General features: G+C 48.1%; 1 protein-coding gene across 4 annotated transcripts in view; it reads right to left on the minus strand.

Annotated features, from left to right (window-relative positions):
* mamdc2a (MAM domain containing 2a) overlaps positions 1 to 14152 on the minus strand; it is a 154566-nt gene that overhangs the window by 68859 nt on the left and 71555 nt on the right. For all 4 annotated transcript variants that reach the window (XM_072517392.1, XM_072517391.1, XM_072517393.1 and 1 more), the window contains exons 4-6: positions 12920 to 13004; positions 11365 to 11502; positions 97 to 350 (exon numbers count right to left, since the gene is read on the minus strand). In XM_072517392.1, coding sequence (XP_072373493.1) covers positions 97 to 350; positions 11365 to 11502; positions 12920 to 13004 — 477 coding nt within the window. The remainder of the gene's footprint in view (positions 1 to 96; positions 351 to 11364; positions 11503 to 12919; positions 13005 to 14152) is intronic.

Genomic DNA, 14152 nt, shown 5'->3' on the forward strand with positions numbered 1-14152 from the left:
GACCCCCAAGTTTGGGTCTCCACTTTTTATATCCCGACTACATATAATGTAAAAATACTATGATACAAGTTGCTGTGCTACAACAGAAAGATTTACCTGAAATGGGTGTGACGCTTTAACATTCACCGTTACCAAACTCCAATTATGCGTAGACTTATTCGATCTCCACACCTCCTCATAATGTTCCATTCTGTCCTTGGTATAGACGATAAATAAGTTGGACCGAGACTGTTCAAGTTGGTAGAAGAAAGACAGACATCCAGATAGGGCGGAGGTTGTCACTGGTGACAGTAACTGAGCCACTTCATGTAAACTTGTGGTGTAAATAGCGTCAACGTACATATAGTGACCTGCAAGAACAATGTTGATTGTAAAGTGGACCATTTAACAGTTTTGACAATCTGACGTCAAGATATATTTTCTGTGCTATAGGATTTACTGATTTGCTACTCAGTGGTGATGGGAGGTCTTGTGGGGCAGTGGGCAGTGTCTTTGTCTCCCAGTATGAAACTCAGGGTTCAAGTCGCACCTGAGGATTTGATGGTTAAGGAGTGTGCGTTCTTAAATGTGGCCGAACTCATTGAAGCCTACTTGTGACAATAAGCGATTTTCATTTCATTTCATTTCATTCAAAAGTATATGTTGCCACAGCAATCCAAACTCCTAGAGCGAACTATAACACATCGCCACCACTCAGCAGTTTAACACATGATACCTGCTCATGGTGTCATATTGTTTTAACACAGAATATTCTCAGGAGTAGATAGCCAGGATGTAAACCATGTGATTAACAGGCATTGCTCAGAGGAGCTTTCAATTTAGCTAGCAGCATGTGGTGTGAAGAAGCTGCCGCTGTATTCTCCTGCTAACAATAGCTGTTGAATCTTTATAGTAAATCTGTCTGTTTAGCAATTCCATCTTCAAACAAACAGAACCTATGTTTAGTTTTACTCATCCTGTGCGAGATTAGTAAATTTGTGTTCCTCAAACATAGAAATACAACATTTGGGACAAGGAGGTGTATCAGATTAAACGTATGAGATTTAGGGGGCGGGATTCACCGTTAGCCGACACAGAAATCGGGAAGTGCGATTTGGCGGGGAATAGCTTCTGATGCCAAAATCGCGACAGGCGCCGACTTGACGCCAAATCGCGATTCTCCGTCACCTCGAAAACGGCGTCAATGCGTTTCACTCCCCAAGTACAGTAGGCACCGTTTGCATATAATTAGCGGGCCTGACCCGGTAGTCTCCAGGGCCTCCGCGATGCTCCGCCTCCGATGGGCAGAGTTTCCGACGGCGCGGTTCATTTGTGCTTTTCAAAATCGTGAAACCGGCGTGGCGGCTGCTGAGGGACAGGGAGGGGGTACGGAAAGGGTCCAACATCACCACAGTTTGCTGACAGTTGTGCCGCTGGCCGGGCAGCTTCTGCCAGGGCCGGGGAGAGTAGGGGGGGGGGGCGGGGGAGCCAGGAAGTGGGCAGGGGGGTCAGGGACACAGAGCGCCCTTGCCGCAGCCGGCAAGGCAGCCATGCAGCTGCGCACCCCGCTGATTGCCCACTGTGAATTAGTCCCGCTCCCAGCTTTTTCTTCATAGCCCTTATGGCCTTGTTGTATTTATTCCAAATCATTTTTAGACCTGCCTCCACAGCCCATTCCAGGAGTGCGCAGTCGATCATTAAAACATGCCACTTTAACCAATTCTCCTTATCTCCCCTCTGGCTCCTTTGCCACTCTGTGGTCTTTCTATGGTCCGTCACAATTTTGAACGCCTTGATTAAATCTCCCTTTAACCTGCTTTGCTCCAATGAGGAGGAGTCTCAACTTTGAGGGTCTCTCCCTGCAAACAGAAATTGAAATGAGAGTTTCTGGAACGAATGTTCCAGATTTACATCCAGCCAAACAACTGAAGTTCTGCGCTGTTGTGCCCGTACGTGCCAGCAAAACCGGAGGGATGGGTCTGCAGCGTTGGACCAGCAGAGGCCATTCGGCCCCTCGAGTTTGCTTCGCCAGCTATTTAGATTGTGGCTGGTCTGCATCTTAACTCTGCTTAACCCGCTTTGGTTACAAAACACCTGCAGTACACAGAGGGAGGCCATTGGGTCCATCAAACCCCAGTGGGGTATTCATGCTGCACATGAGCCTCCTTCTACCCCAATTCAACTCACCTCGCCAATATGTGCTGTTCGGCTCTCAAATTTTGAAACAGTACTCCAGCTTCCGGAGTTCAAATCGTGAATGCAAATGGGAAACATGAACTGTTCGAGCATTAATCCCAGTGGAATCGCACTTCCAACAATGGATAAATATGCATGATGCAATCCATCCGGATGGGGGTGGAATCCTCTCAAAATTTGATTTGTTTATCTATGATCGCCCTCCTTTCCACCTTCAATATCTTCAACCTCCTTTTGAGCTGAATATTGGTGTAAGGGGGAGAAGTGACTTAATCTCCCATCAGGACAAATACAAGAAAACCAAATTTCCAACAATCACACCTCAACAACTCCTTGTCCAGTCAGAGCTGGGTGGCCAATCAATCAGCACCCTTTTTCTCCTGTAGTATAAATTGTTGCATTCCTTAGAAATCTGGTTTTCTTGTATTTGTCCTGATGAGTGTGTGATGAAAAGCTTCAGCAATATTCTTCCTGACCTTTTCTAACATTGGATCCACCATGTCATAAATATTGAGGCAAAGTGATGATCTAATATTTGTAATTTTTTGGTCAGTAGCTGTGAGTTTTTATGTGTACTCCTCTGTGACCCTATCCTGCCTTAATCCCTTTGTCTAGCAAATATCGAACAAAGTCAGTTTTGAAATTTTCAATTGATCTCCAGCCTCATCAATGTTTTGCAGGAGAGGATTCCAGATTTCCTTTTTTTTTTAGTTAAGCTGGCAATTTAGCATGGCCAATCCACCTCCCCTGCACATCTTTGGGTTGTGGGGGTAAGACCCACGCAGACACGGGGAGAATGTGCAAACACCACACGGACAGGGACCCGGGGCCAGGATCTGCAGCCATCTCAGAGGGCCACCTGCAAAGGACCATGGGAATTATGGCCATCCCAGGACTCAGACAGACCCAGAGCTTGTGTGTGTATTTGCGACCCAGATAGCTAGACACGATCGAAACCCCCGCTCGTTTGCATTCTAATGGCCCATTTCCTCAGGACAATAGGACTGCACTCAGGTAACCGATACAGATACAGACTGATCGGTGCCACTCCCTTTACTCAGGGAGCCCAAACAGCCAAGGTCAATGATCGCTAAGGACCAGCCCAGCCATTAAGGCACCTGCCCCTTTATTGGCCAAAATCGAAGGCAGTGATCGAAGCCTGTCGAATTATTGGGTCCAAGTTAAGGACCGCCCCAAAGAGCGCGAAATCCCAGAGGGACAAAAAGAGACATAGCCGTGTGCTCGGTCTCTCTTGGATCTGGCCTGTGCCAACCCAAGTGCAGCATAATGACCAGACAGACAAGTTCAAGGCCAGCGATCGCTACCAGACGGTTGAGCCCAGCAGAAACAGAGCCACTTCTTCCACCCAGCCACGCAAGACCCGAACAAAGGCCTTGTCCATCTGCACAGAGCCGGTTGCCCTGAAGTTAAGTATAGGTTATTGTAGTTGTTAGATGTAGTTTAACTTGTAGTGTTTTGTGTTGCATGTCGAAGTAATCCTTGTGTGTAAATAAACCATCTTTGAACTTGAACTGACTAACTGGTTGTGTGGTCCTTTGATCGATATCCGGTAAAGCCTTGTGGTGGTATCATTTGATACCTGGCGACTCTAAAGAGCATCATTATTAATTGGCAACATTACTCCGGTGCCAATTGGCAACAGATCGAACCCATGTCTTCGGCATCGTGAGGCAGCGGTGCTAACCACTGCGCCACCGTGCCGCCCCGAATGCCAGTTTTCCACTGCCGTTTGTGTGAGGCAAGGCTTTGGACAAGGGTGAGAAGGACGGCAAGGTAGCACAGTGGTTAGCACCACTGCTTCACAGTGCCAGGGACCCAGGTTCGATTCCCGGCTTGGGTCACTGTCTGTACGGAGTCTGCACGTTCTCCCCGTGTCTGCGTGGGATTTCTCCGGGTGCTCCGGTTTCCTCCCACAAGTTCCGAAAGACTTGTTTGGTGAATTGGACATTCTGAATTCTCCCTCGGTGTACCTGAACAGGTGCCGGAATGTGGCGACTAGGGGATTTTCACAGTAACTTCATTGCAATGTTAATGTAAGCCTACTTGTGACACTAATAAAGGTTATTAGATTAATATTGGAAGACTTTGCAACAGTTTGCAATTGTGCTTTCAATTGGACTCCAACTTGAGGCAGTTGAAATGCTGCCTGCTGTACGCAGGAGAGTCTAACCAAGAGTGGCGACGCATCAAAGGTCCTTCAGTATCACCCAGAGAAAACAGCAGAAATGCGTTACATTGCCAGTAGGAGGGCTTTAATCTCCCATTTAAAACTCAGAATCCATGGGCGGATGTCCTGTGGTGGGAGCAAGGCCATAATTCACACGTGGAATGGGAAATCCCACAGTATCTTCAGTCCCCGGCGACATTAATAACACCACTGGGGGTTCCCCAACATCTTCCCATGATGGAGTGAGCTGGATGGTGGCACCTGGGGCGCCCTCCAAAACGAGGCCCCGCTTACTATCAATTTGCCCAGTGTGGTTATTGTCACTTACTTTATGAGCCCACCCACCACTTCCCTTCCCCTAGTCACCCATGTCCTTTCCTCCATCACCACTGACCCCACCCTCTGGCATCACCTTTGACCTCCCCAAATGTCACCTTCCATTCCGAACCCATTTCTTTCCAGGATATCCAGACGAAGGCCCATGTTCACTTGCTTCCCGAACATCCCACCCCCTCCCCCATTCACAATGACCTCCCAGACCTCCTCCTGCCCCCCACTCCCCACCATGACCATATGCACCTCCTTGCCCCGACGAACAACCCTCATTGCCCCTTCAGATGACACTGTCCCACCTACTGGCTCCCTCTGCCCCCTGTAACCTTAATTACACCCTCCTATCATGCCCACCCTGAGTCCGATCCTCAGGAAGCAACAATTGGCTCCATCAACCCTTTATAAGTCAAGCAAAGTCGCCTTAGTCCCAGGTGACCATAGGCTGCTTTCCCCTTTGAGGGGGGAGAGCTGATTGGTGGTGATTTAACCCGACGGTCACCATATCTCAGGCGAGGGGCAAGTTTGAGAAGGCGGGCCTTCGTGGATAACCTCAGCCGGTACGGGAATTGAACCCGCGCTGTTGGCCTCGCTCCGCATCACCAACCAGCTGCCCAGCCAACTGAGATAAACGGGGTTTGAAAGGGTTTGATAGCGTAGATACACAGAAAACGTTTCAACTCTGAGGAGGTCCAGAATCAGGTGCCATCACTACAAGACAGTCAGGGGCGACACGGTGGCACAGCGGTTAGCACTGTTGCTTCACAGCACCAGGGTACGATTCCCGGCTTGGGTCACTGTCTGTGCGGAGTCTGCACGTTCTCCCTGTGACTGCGTGGGTTTCCTCCGGGTGCTCCGGTTCCCTCCCACAAGTCCTGAAAGACGTGCTGTTAGGTAATTTGGACATTCTGAATTCTCCCTCTGTGTTTCCGAACAGGCGCCGGAATGTGGCGACTAGGGGATTTTCACAGTAACTTCATTACAGTGTTAATGTAAGCCTACTTGTGACAATAAAGATTATTATTATTATTAAATCCAATAAGGAATCCAGTAGAAACTTCCTTACGCACAGAGTGGAATTCACTATCTGAAGAAGGGAACTAGATAGCGAGATAAAGGAGGAAGGAATAGAAATATAAATTGATTGAAGGTGAGGAAGGGGTTCATGTCGGACATATTCACAAGCAAGGACCGTTTGGGGCCAAATGGCGGTGTGAAATGATCACCGTTACAGTCATTCTCGTCCATGTTGTCACAATCCACATTTGAGGTTCTCAGAACATTAGTAGCTTTTCTTTCTTTCGCAAATGCTGACCTTCGCAACACGCAAGGTGAGCGTTGCACGGGATACAACACATTGCAGCGCAATTCATGAATGGAAACCTCATTCTTTCCCCAGCAGAGCCGGGCGGTTTACTACCCTGGCGCTGGCGAACGCACAAACTCAGATGAGCTGGGAGACCGCAAACCCTCTTTGGAAATTCCTGGGAAATAAATCACTGCTTCGTACACAAACAGAAACCCCACCGTTACTCGAAAGAGGATGTATGACGAGGATGATCTCACCTGAAAGGAATACCGGGTACACAAACCTGTCTCAACCGATTAACCAACCACCTCCATTCTGGTGGAAAATAATAGTGTCACTCTCTGCTTCCACTGACGTCAATACCTTCTGTTAATCTGTTGCAAAGGCGTGAACATGAGGCTTCCCTTCTCCACAGGGGCTGCACTCCACGTTTTCCTGGGTCACATGAATGTACATTCTAACCACAGCAGGGGCACTGATAGAAAATGGTGTAAATACAGCCTTAAATGTCATGCTGGCTGGGGCCGTGGGGAGAGAAGAGAGAAAGCAAAGCTCGCGGATAATTCCCAGAAAAAAAGTCATATGCCAAATGAGGCGCATTCCAATTCAACAAAATCCAATAATCACACAGCAGTGCTTACCTAACTGGCACCAGATATACTCATTCAATCTCAAACAAAACAGGATGTGGTGAGATTATTCAGCAGCGGCTTGCAGGGACGATGCTTTGCCTGCATTGATTAAGAACAAGCTTACTATTCTGAGTTCTGCAGGGTTGTGTTCTGCTCCTTGTACGCTATCATTTGGTCTTGCAAACAATGTCTGTATTTGGTGTGTGTAAACAGCGCCTGTATTTTCTCTGTCAGCGTGAGGCTTGTCATTTCTCTCCCCCCCTTCCCCTTGTTTATTGCAGTAAGGCATTTACTCCAGCGATCAGGGACTGACCTGTATGAGTCCTGCTGTCTGGGTTCGCAATCTGGACCAAAGTTGAGTTTGCTCGTGCACTATTTTTTGTGCGATTTTACAATAGTCAGCTATCTTCAGGTTCTTTAAAGCCCTATTAATTTCCAAATATCACTGAATACTCACAAAGCATTGGGCCAGAAAGAGCATTGAGTTATAAGATTAAACAGCACAGAAGGAGGCCATTTGATCCCACCGTGCCGTGCTGGTTCATTGAAAGAACTATCCAATTAGTCCCACTCTCCCCGGTTCCTTCTCCATAATCCGGAACTTGTCCCTCTTCCAAGTCTCTATCCGATTCCCTTTTGAGAATTATTGGATCTAATTCCGCTGCCCTTCAATGCAGCACGCTTCAAATGGCTTCAGATCACATCTTGCTGCATTAAACAGTTCTCTTCATGTCCTCCTTTGGTTCTATACCAATTGCCTTAAATGTGTGTCTCTGATTATTGACTCGGGACACCCCCCCCCCCCCCCCCCCCCCCCCCCACGATGGCAGGGAGGGGGGCGGGGCACATGTGGGACAGCACGCTGGCACAGTGGTTAGCACTGCTGCCTCACAGAGCCAGGGACCTAGGTTCGCTTCCGACCTCAGGTGACTGTGTGGAGTTTGCACGTTCTCCCCGAGTCTGCGTGGGTTTCCTCCGGTTGCCTCCCACAGTCCAAAGATGTGCAGGTTAGGTGGATTGGCTGTGCTGAATTGTCCCTTCGTGTCCAAAGGTGTGCAGGTTAGGTGGGATTACGGAGATGGGGCGGGGGAGTGGCCCTAGGTAGTGTTCTCTTTCAGAGGGTGAGTGCAGACTCAATGGGCCAAATGGCCTCCTTCTGCACTGAAGGTATTCCAAGGTTCTAAATTCTCTGCTTCAAGGACAACAATCTAAGCTTCTCTCGCTTCTCCATGTAACTGCTCTTCCTCATCTTGAAGATTGCAGGGTTACATGAAGCCTTATGACAATTATCCTTTGGCATTTTCTCGTGGTTTATAGAGTCACCGTGTGGGTCTCCTATGAGTAAATATTTTTTGAGAAGTATTTATCACACTGCCTAGTTACAGATGTCAACAGTACAACTTCCCGACAGTTCTGTAATGGTCCCTGCCTCCAATTGATGTGTGTTCTTTTCTATGCAACGTTGCTTTCCTATTTGTGGTCAGAATGCTTTTGGGATCGTTCCCCACTGAGGCACTTTGATACCCCTTCCAGCTCCGATGACATCATGCGTAATGGACTTCTGGGGCCTGAAAGCTGTTGTACAGTTAATCCACCACAGGTTTAATGAGAGCTGAGGTGATTCATTTTAATTTCATGCTGAAGCAATGTTGAGCTAGGAGACATTCCTGCTCGCCATTCCAATTCGCATTGGAATCAAGCTAACCCAACTTGCCTTTCCATGAAGTGAAAATGAAATGAAATGAAAATCGCTTATTGTCACAAGTAGGCTTCAAATGAAGTTACTGTGAAAAGCCCCTAGTCGCCACATTCCGGCACCTGTTCGGGGAGGCTGGTATGGGAATTGAACCGTGCTGCTGGCCTGCCTTGGTCTGCTTTAAAAGCCAGCGATTTTGCCCTGTGCTAAACCAGCCCCTGAAGTGCCTGAATAGGAGGTGCCTCAATGTTGTAAAATGTTATCTAAATGGACAGACTGCTTTTGAACTGTTGGAATGATGTTATTACTTACATACCCACCTGGAAATTTAATGGACAGGAGATGACAAAAGAATCATTGAATCTCTACAATGCAGAACGAGGGCATTCGGCCCATCAGGCCTGTACCGACCCTCTGAGTGAGCACCCTACCTAAACCCACTCCTCTGCCCTATCCCTGTAACCCCACCTTTGGACACTAAGGGACAATTTAGCACGGCCAATCCACCTAACCCGTACATCTTTGGACTGTGGGTGGAAACCGGAGCACCCGGAGGAAACCCACGCAGACGCGGGGAGAACGTGCAGACTCCGCACAGACAGCGACCCAAGGCCGGAATCGAAGCCGGATCTCTGGCGCCGTGAGGCATCAGTGCTAACCACTGTGCCGCCGCGCCGCCCAACTGGCTTATCAAACCTGGTCCACATTTCATGTTGCTGGGGTATCAGGACTAGACCCTCAGTACTACCGCCAGCCACCACATCCCTACCCACCCAGTTATGTCAGTTTCAGAGCCAGGCTCAGAAAAACACAGGGGAACCCCAGGCCATAAAAATGACAGAATTGGTGCGGCAGAGAAAGATGCCACTTGGTCGGTAGTGTCTGTGCTGGCTCTCAGGGTGAGTAATACATCAAGTGCCATTCCTCTGTCTCCTCCCTGCAGCCTGCCACATTCCTCCTTTTCAAATAATAATCCAAATTCCCTCCTGAATGCCTCGGTTGATCCAACCTCCATCTCGCTCTCTGGCAGTGCGTCAAAGGTCTTAATCACTTGCTGTGTGGAAAAGCTCTTCCTCATGTCTCCATTGCTCCTTTTGCCAATCACTTTAAATCTGTGCCTTTCCTACTCCATCCTTCAATCACTGGGAGTAGTTTCTCCCCGTCTACTCTGTCCACCCACCCCCATGATTTTGAACCCCTCGATCAAATCTCCTCTCAACCCTCTCTTCTCCAAGGAGAACGGTTCCACCTTCTCCAATCGTATCTTTGCAACTGAAGTTCCTCATCTTTGAAATCGTTCTCAATGAATCTTTCCTGCGCTCCCTCCGGTGCCTTCGACTCCTTCACAAGGAGAAAGGATGCACTGGATAATCCCTTTTGGACCCTTTCAAGCAATCAGTCGGTCGCGTGGACCAAGTGTTCTCTGCGGAGGCACCTACCTTCAATATCACGGTGCTCTTTCCAAGAGCCGGTGCAGACCCGATGGGCCGAATGGCCTCCTTCTGCATTGTAAATTCTATGTGATCTCCACCCCAGTCAGGAGCTAGTCCAGCTTCTTCTTGCGGAGAGGGTATCAGCATCCACAACTCAATAGCTGTGCCCTATATCTCATCGTCCATCCGGGGACAGGATAGTGAAAGACTCTCTAACGTACCTTTCCCTACCCTGGTACCAGTCAATGGGACTTTAACTGAAGAATGCCAAATCCAGGCGTTTATCAATGTGAGGTTGCTCCCTACTTAATTATTTACTTACTTTGCCATTTCAAGATTGAATATCAGTACAAAACGAAAAAACTGAAACCAAAAACAATCTTTTTCCAGCGGAGGCTGAGTCAGGAATCCAGAGGACACAGATTTAAGACAATTGGTAAAAGGGCCAGCAGCGGGGTTTGGGGAAGATTTGTATTTTTTTTACGCAGCGAGCTGTTGTGATCTGGAACATTCCGTCGGAAAGGGCAGCAGATCCAATAACAACCTTCAAAAGAGGAACTGGATGAACGCTTGAAAATAAAACGGCTGCAAACTGTGGGGAAACGGGCGGCACGGCGGCTTAGCACTGCTGCCTCACGGCGCCAAGGTCCCAGGTTCGATCCCGGCTCTGGGTCACTGTCCGTGCGGAGTTTGCACATTCTCCCCGTGTCTGCGTGGGTCTCACCCCCACAACCCAAAATGTGCCGGGTAGGTGGATTGGCCACGCAATTTAGTCCCTTAATTGGGAAAAAAAAATGAATTGTGTGCTCTAAATTTATTTTTGACATGGCTGTGGGGTAACAGCAGGGTTGTTGTGTTAATCATACACAAATCGTGTTCAATTGTATCCAGATGGTCGGTATTGATTGGGGAGTCACTTGCATCACGAGACAAAATGGATTGAGAGTGGATTGTTGGCCGAGTTCAAGGCAAATTGCAGAGAGTGGGGTAAAGGGCAGTTATCTAAGCGGCTCCAGTCTACCCTTCGCCAACTAGCTTTCTGGAATTGAACAGCATGCAGGAACAATCGAACTGCTCCTTCAAAGGGCCAGCACGGGCGAGATGGGCTGAGTGGTCTCTATGGTGCTGTATGATTGATTTTATCGGTTTCTTTGATGAGCCCTTTCTTAATTTCCCTCTTCTTTATTCTTTGCTGGGCTGTGGGCGCCGCGGGCAAGTCCGACGTTTGTTCCCCATCCTTAATTGCGTTTGAACGGAGAGGCTGTCAGAGGGGCAATTAAGGGTCAACCACATTGCTTTGGGTCTGGAGTCACATGTCGGCAGATTTCTTTCCCTAAAGAACTTAGCGAACCAAATTGGGTATTCCGAAAAGCTATGATCGTTCCACGGTCACCATTACGGAGGTCAGTTTTCAATTCCAGATTTATTAATTGAATTTAAATTCCACCAGTTGCCGTGGCGCGATCTGAACCCCTGTCTCCAGAGCAATAGCCTGGGCCTCTGGATCACTAGTCCAGTAACATTGCCACTGTCTCCAGAAAATAATAAAGGCAGGTATTTGTTTCAGACCATCTAGAATGCTGGAGTGACAGAAAACATACCGTGCTCGTTGTCCCATGTGTGATCAGTGGGCAGGTTTGTTGGCGAATTTCGTACCGAGCCTCCACCGACCAGCCAGTTCAGATTTGGATTCCACCTGTTGTTATAGCCACAGAGGTGGTTTTCCTCAAAGGTACACACTGCAAATGTAAGAACACTCGGTGTAAAGAAAGTCACAGTGTTGAAGACAGAGCCCGACCATAGAATCAAACCCTAATAGGGCTGGAAATTGGACCATTTGTCCTTTTGTGTCTCCCCCACAGAACAGAATCATAGAATTTACAGTGCAGAAGGAGGCCATTCGGCCCATCGAGTCTGCGCCAGCTCCTGGAAAGAGCATCCTACTTAAGCCCATACCTCCACCCTATCCCCGTAACCCTGCAACCCCATCTAACCCAAGGGCAATTTTAGCATGGCCAATCCACCTAACCTGCAGATCTTTGGAATGTGGGAGGAAACCGGAGCAGCCGGAGGAAACCCACGCACACACGGGGAGAACGTGACAGTGACCCAAGCCGGGAATCGAACCCGGGACCCCTGGAGCTGTGAAGCCACAGTGTTAACCACTACGCTACTGTGCCAAAGAATAGGTTCACAAAGACGCAACATTCGGTCCTGTGAGCACCTGAATTATATACAACTAGGATCAGGGGTAGGTGCTGCCAACCTTCCAGGGTTATTGCCTGGAGTCTCCTGGACTTTACTGCGCGGAACACAAGAGAAAAATCATCAGGGCACTAAAACTCAATAGTTTTACACTTCCTTGAAGCACTTTGGGGAAGGGGAGGGGGGATGTGGTTTGTCCTGACTGGGTAGGGTGGTTAGAAATCAGAGGTCATTTAGGGAAAGCTTCAGGAATTCACTCAGTCACAGTCGGTGACCCCAAAGACTGCAGAAAGGTGATTGGTTACATTTGGAGATCTGAAATTAGTCGCTTAACATGTTCAAGATCAAAGTGAAAGTGTTGCCGCAGTTGTTGGTAATCCGGAGACGCAGGGTAATGCTCTGTGGACCCAAGTTCCAATCCCATCACAGCTGATGGTGGAGTTTGAATTAAAAGTCTCATAAAGTCCACAAAACCATTGTTGTAAAAACCCATCTGGTTCACTAATGCCCTCCAGGGAAGGAAATCTGCTGTCCTTACCCGGTCTGGCCTACACGTGACTCCAGGGGTTGATTTTGAAGTAGGCTAGCAGTTCAAGGGCAATTAGGGGTGGGCAATGAATTGATGAAAGATTGATAGAATTTTGCACGTTGACGGATATAGTGATGGGGGCGGGGGGGTGGAGGGGAGGGGGGAACGAAGTGGAGACAGAAGATCAGCCAATGATCTGATTGAATGGCAGACGAGCTACTGCTCTATTCCTGCTCTTATTTTCTTGTGCTGAGCAACTGATTAAAATGTAATGTGTCGACTGAAGAATGGTTTTATTTAACAGCTTTTGTTCAGCAACCCCTCCGTCTCCAATTCTTAACATTCAATAATGGCTCTCGAAACTCAACGACTAACAGAACAGCTTGACCGTTCTTACCAACGTAGAAACGAAACAAACTCACCGATGCAATAGCCAGGAGAGATATTGATTTCAAAAATTGCAATGCTGGCCTTTGGATCTGGTATGACTGCACCTTCCAGAACGATCTGTGCCAAAGTAGAAAGTAGCATTAGTGTAAACATTAGTAAATAACGATTTATGTTTCTTACAGATTATTTGCTGCACTGTAACTGACAAGAGTAACATTTCTGGAAACGGATTTTCAGTTTATGTGGCAATCTATTGAAGTTGCTGTAATTGTCAGGTAACTAATTCCCCCGATTTCCCCATTCGCTCTCCCCTTCTCTTGGAAGACACCACACCGAATTGTTCTTTCCGAGTGTTGTTTGCACACTTGGTAGGTGTGGAAACGACCGCAGCACAGATCTTGCCTCTCGTACTTGTGTCAGTTGCGACTCAGTGAGTTGCATTCTTGCTTCTGAACCAGGTAGTTGTTGGGTTCAAGTTGGGTTTAAGAGCACGATCTCGGCTGATGCCCCCTGGCCGTACTGGAGGGGTGCTGCAGGGTCAGAGGCGTTGCCTTTCAGATGAAATGTTAAGTTTGAGGACCTGTCTACCATCTCAGGGGCATGTACAACTCCCATGATATTGTTTCAAAGAAGGGCCTGATCACACATTGGGCGCGATCTACCATCCCCGCCCCGCCAGAATCGGGGGATTTCCTACGGCCATTACGACTCGCAAGATCTAACCACAACTCTCGGGTAGTTTTGTTCACCAGGGCAAAGTATTTGAATCTTTCAATTTTGAACTCCAGCGCTCGGTGATGTCATCATGCAGTCACATGGTGCCAAGAAGTCCCGCCATTTTACTCTGGGAAGGCTTGCCTAAGCACAAATGTGTCACAAATCTTTTAGAACTGCCTCGCTTCTTTTCAGGTAACCCTGAGTTCCACCCGTTCCTTTGCGTTTTGCAAGGGGTGTTGCTAAACTCCCCTAACTCTCCATTATTTGTTGCAGGGTATTTGTTACTTTACTTGCTACCCCCAGTAGAGCGAGCACTTTCCGGGCAGAGCACGTGGCAAGCTTCTTTTGATAAAAAGCAAATTACTGCGGAAGTTGGAATCTGAAACAGAAACAGAAAATACTGGATAATCTCAGCAGGTCTGACAGCATCTGTGGAGAGAGAACAGAGCGAACGTTTCGAGTCTGGGTGACTCTTTGACAAAGTTTCTTTTGATGCTGGTTTCACAGAAATCTGTGCTTACATTTCGGCTCCTTCGATTATTGCTGCT

Source organism: Scyliorhinus torazame, chromosome 9 (genome assembly GCF_047496885.1).
Source record: "Scyliorhinus torazame isolate Kashiwa2021f chromosome 9, sScyTor2.1, whole genome shotgun sequence".
Taxonomy (NCBI): domain Eukaryota; kingdom Metazoa; phylum Chordata; class Chondrichthyes; order Carcharhiniformes; family Scyliorhinidae; genus Scyliorhinus; species Scyliorhinus torazame.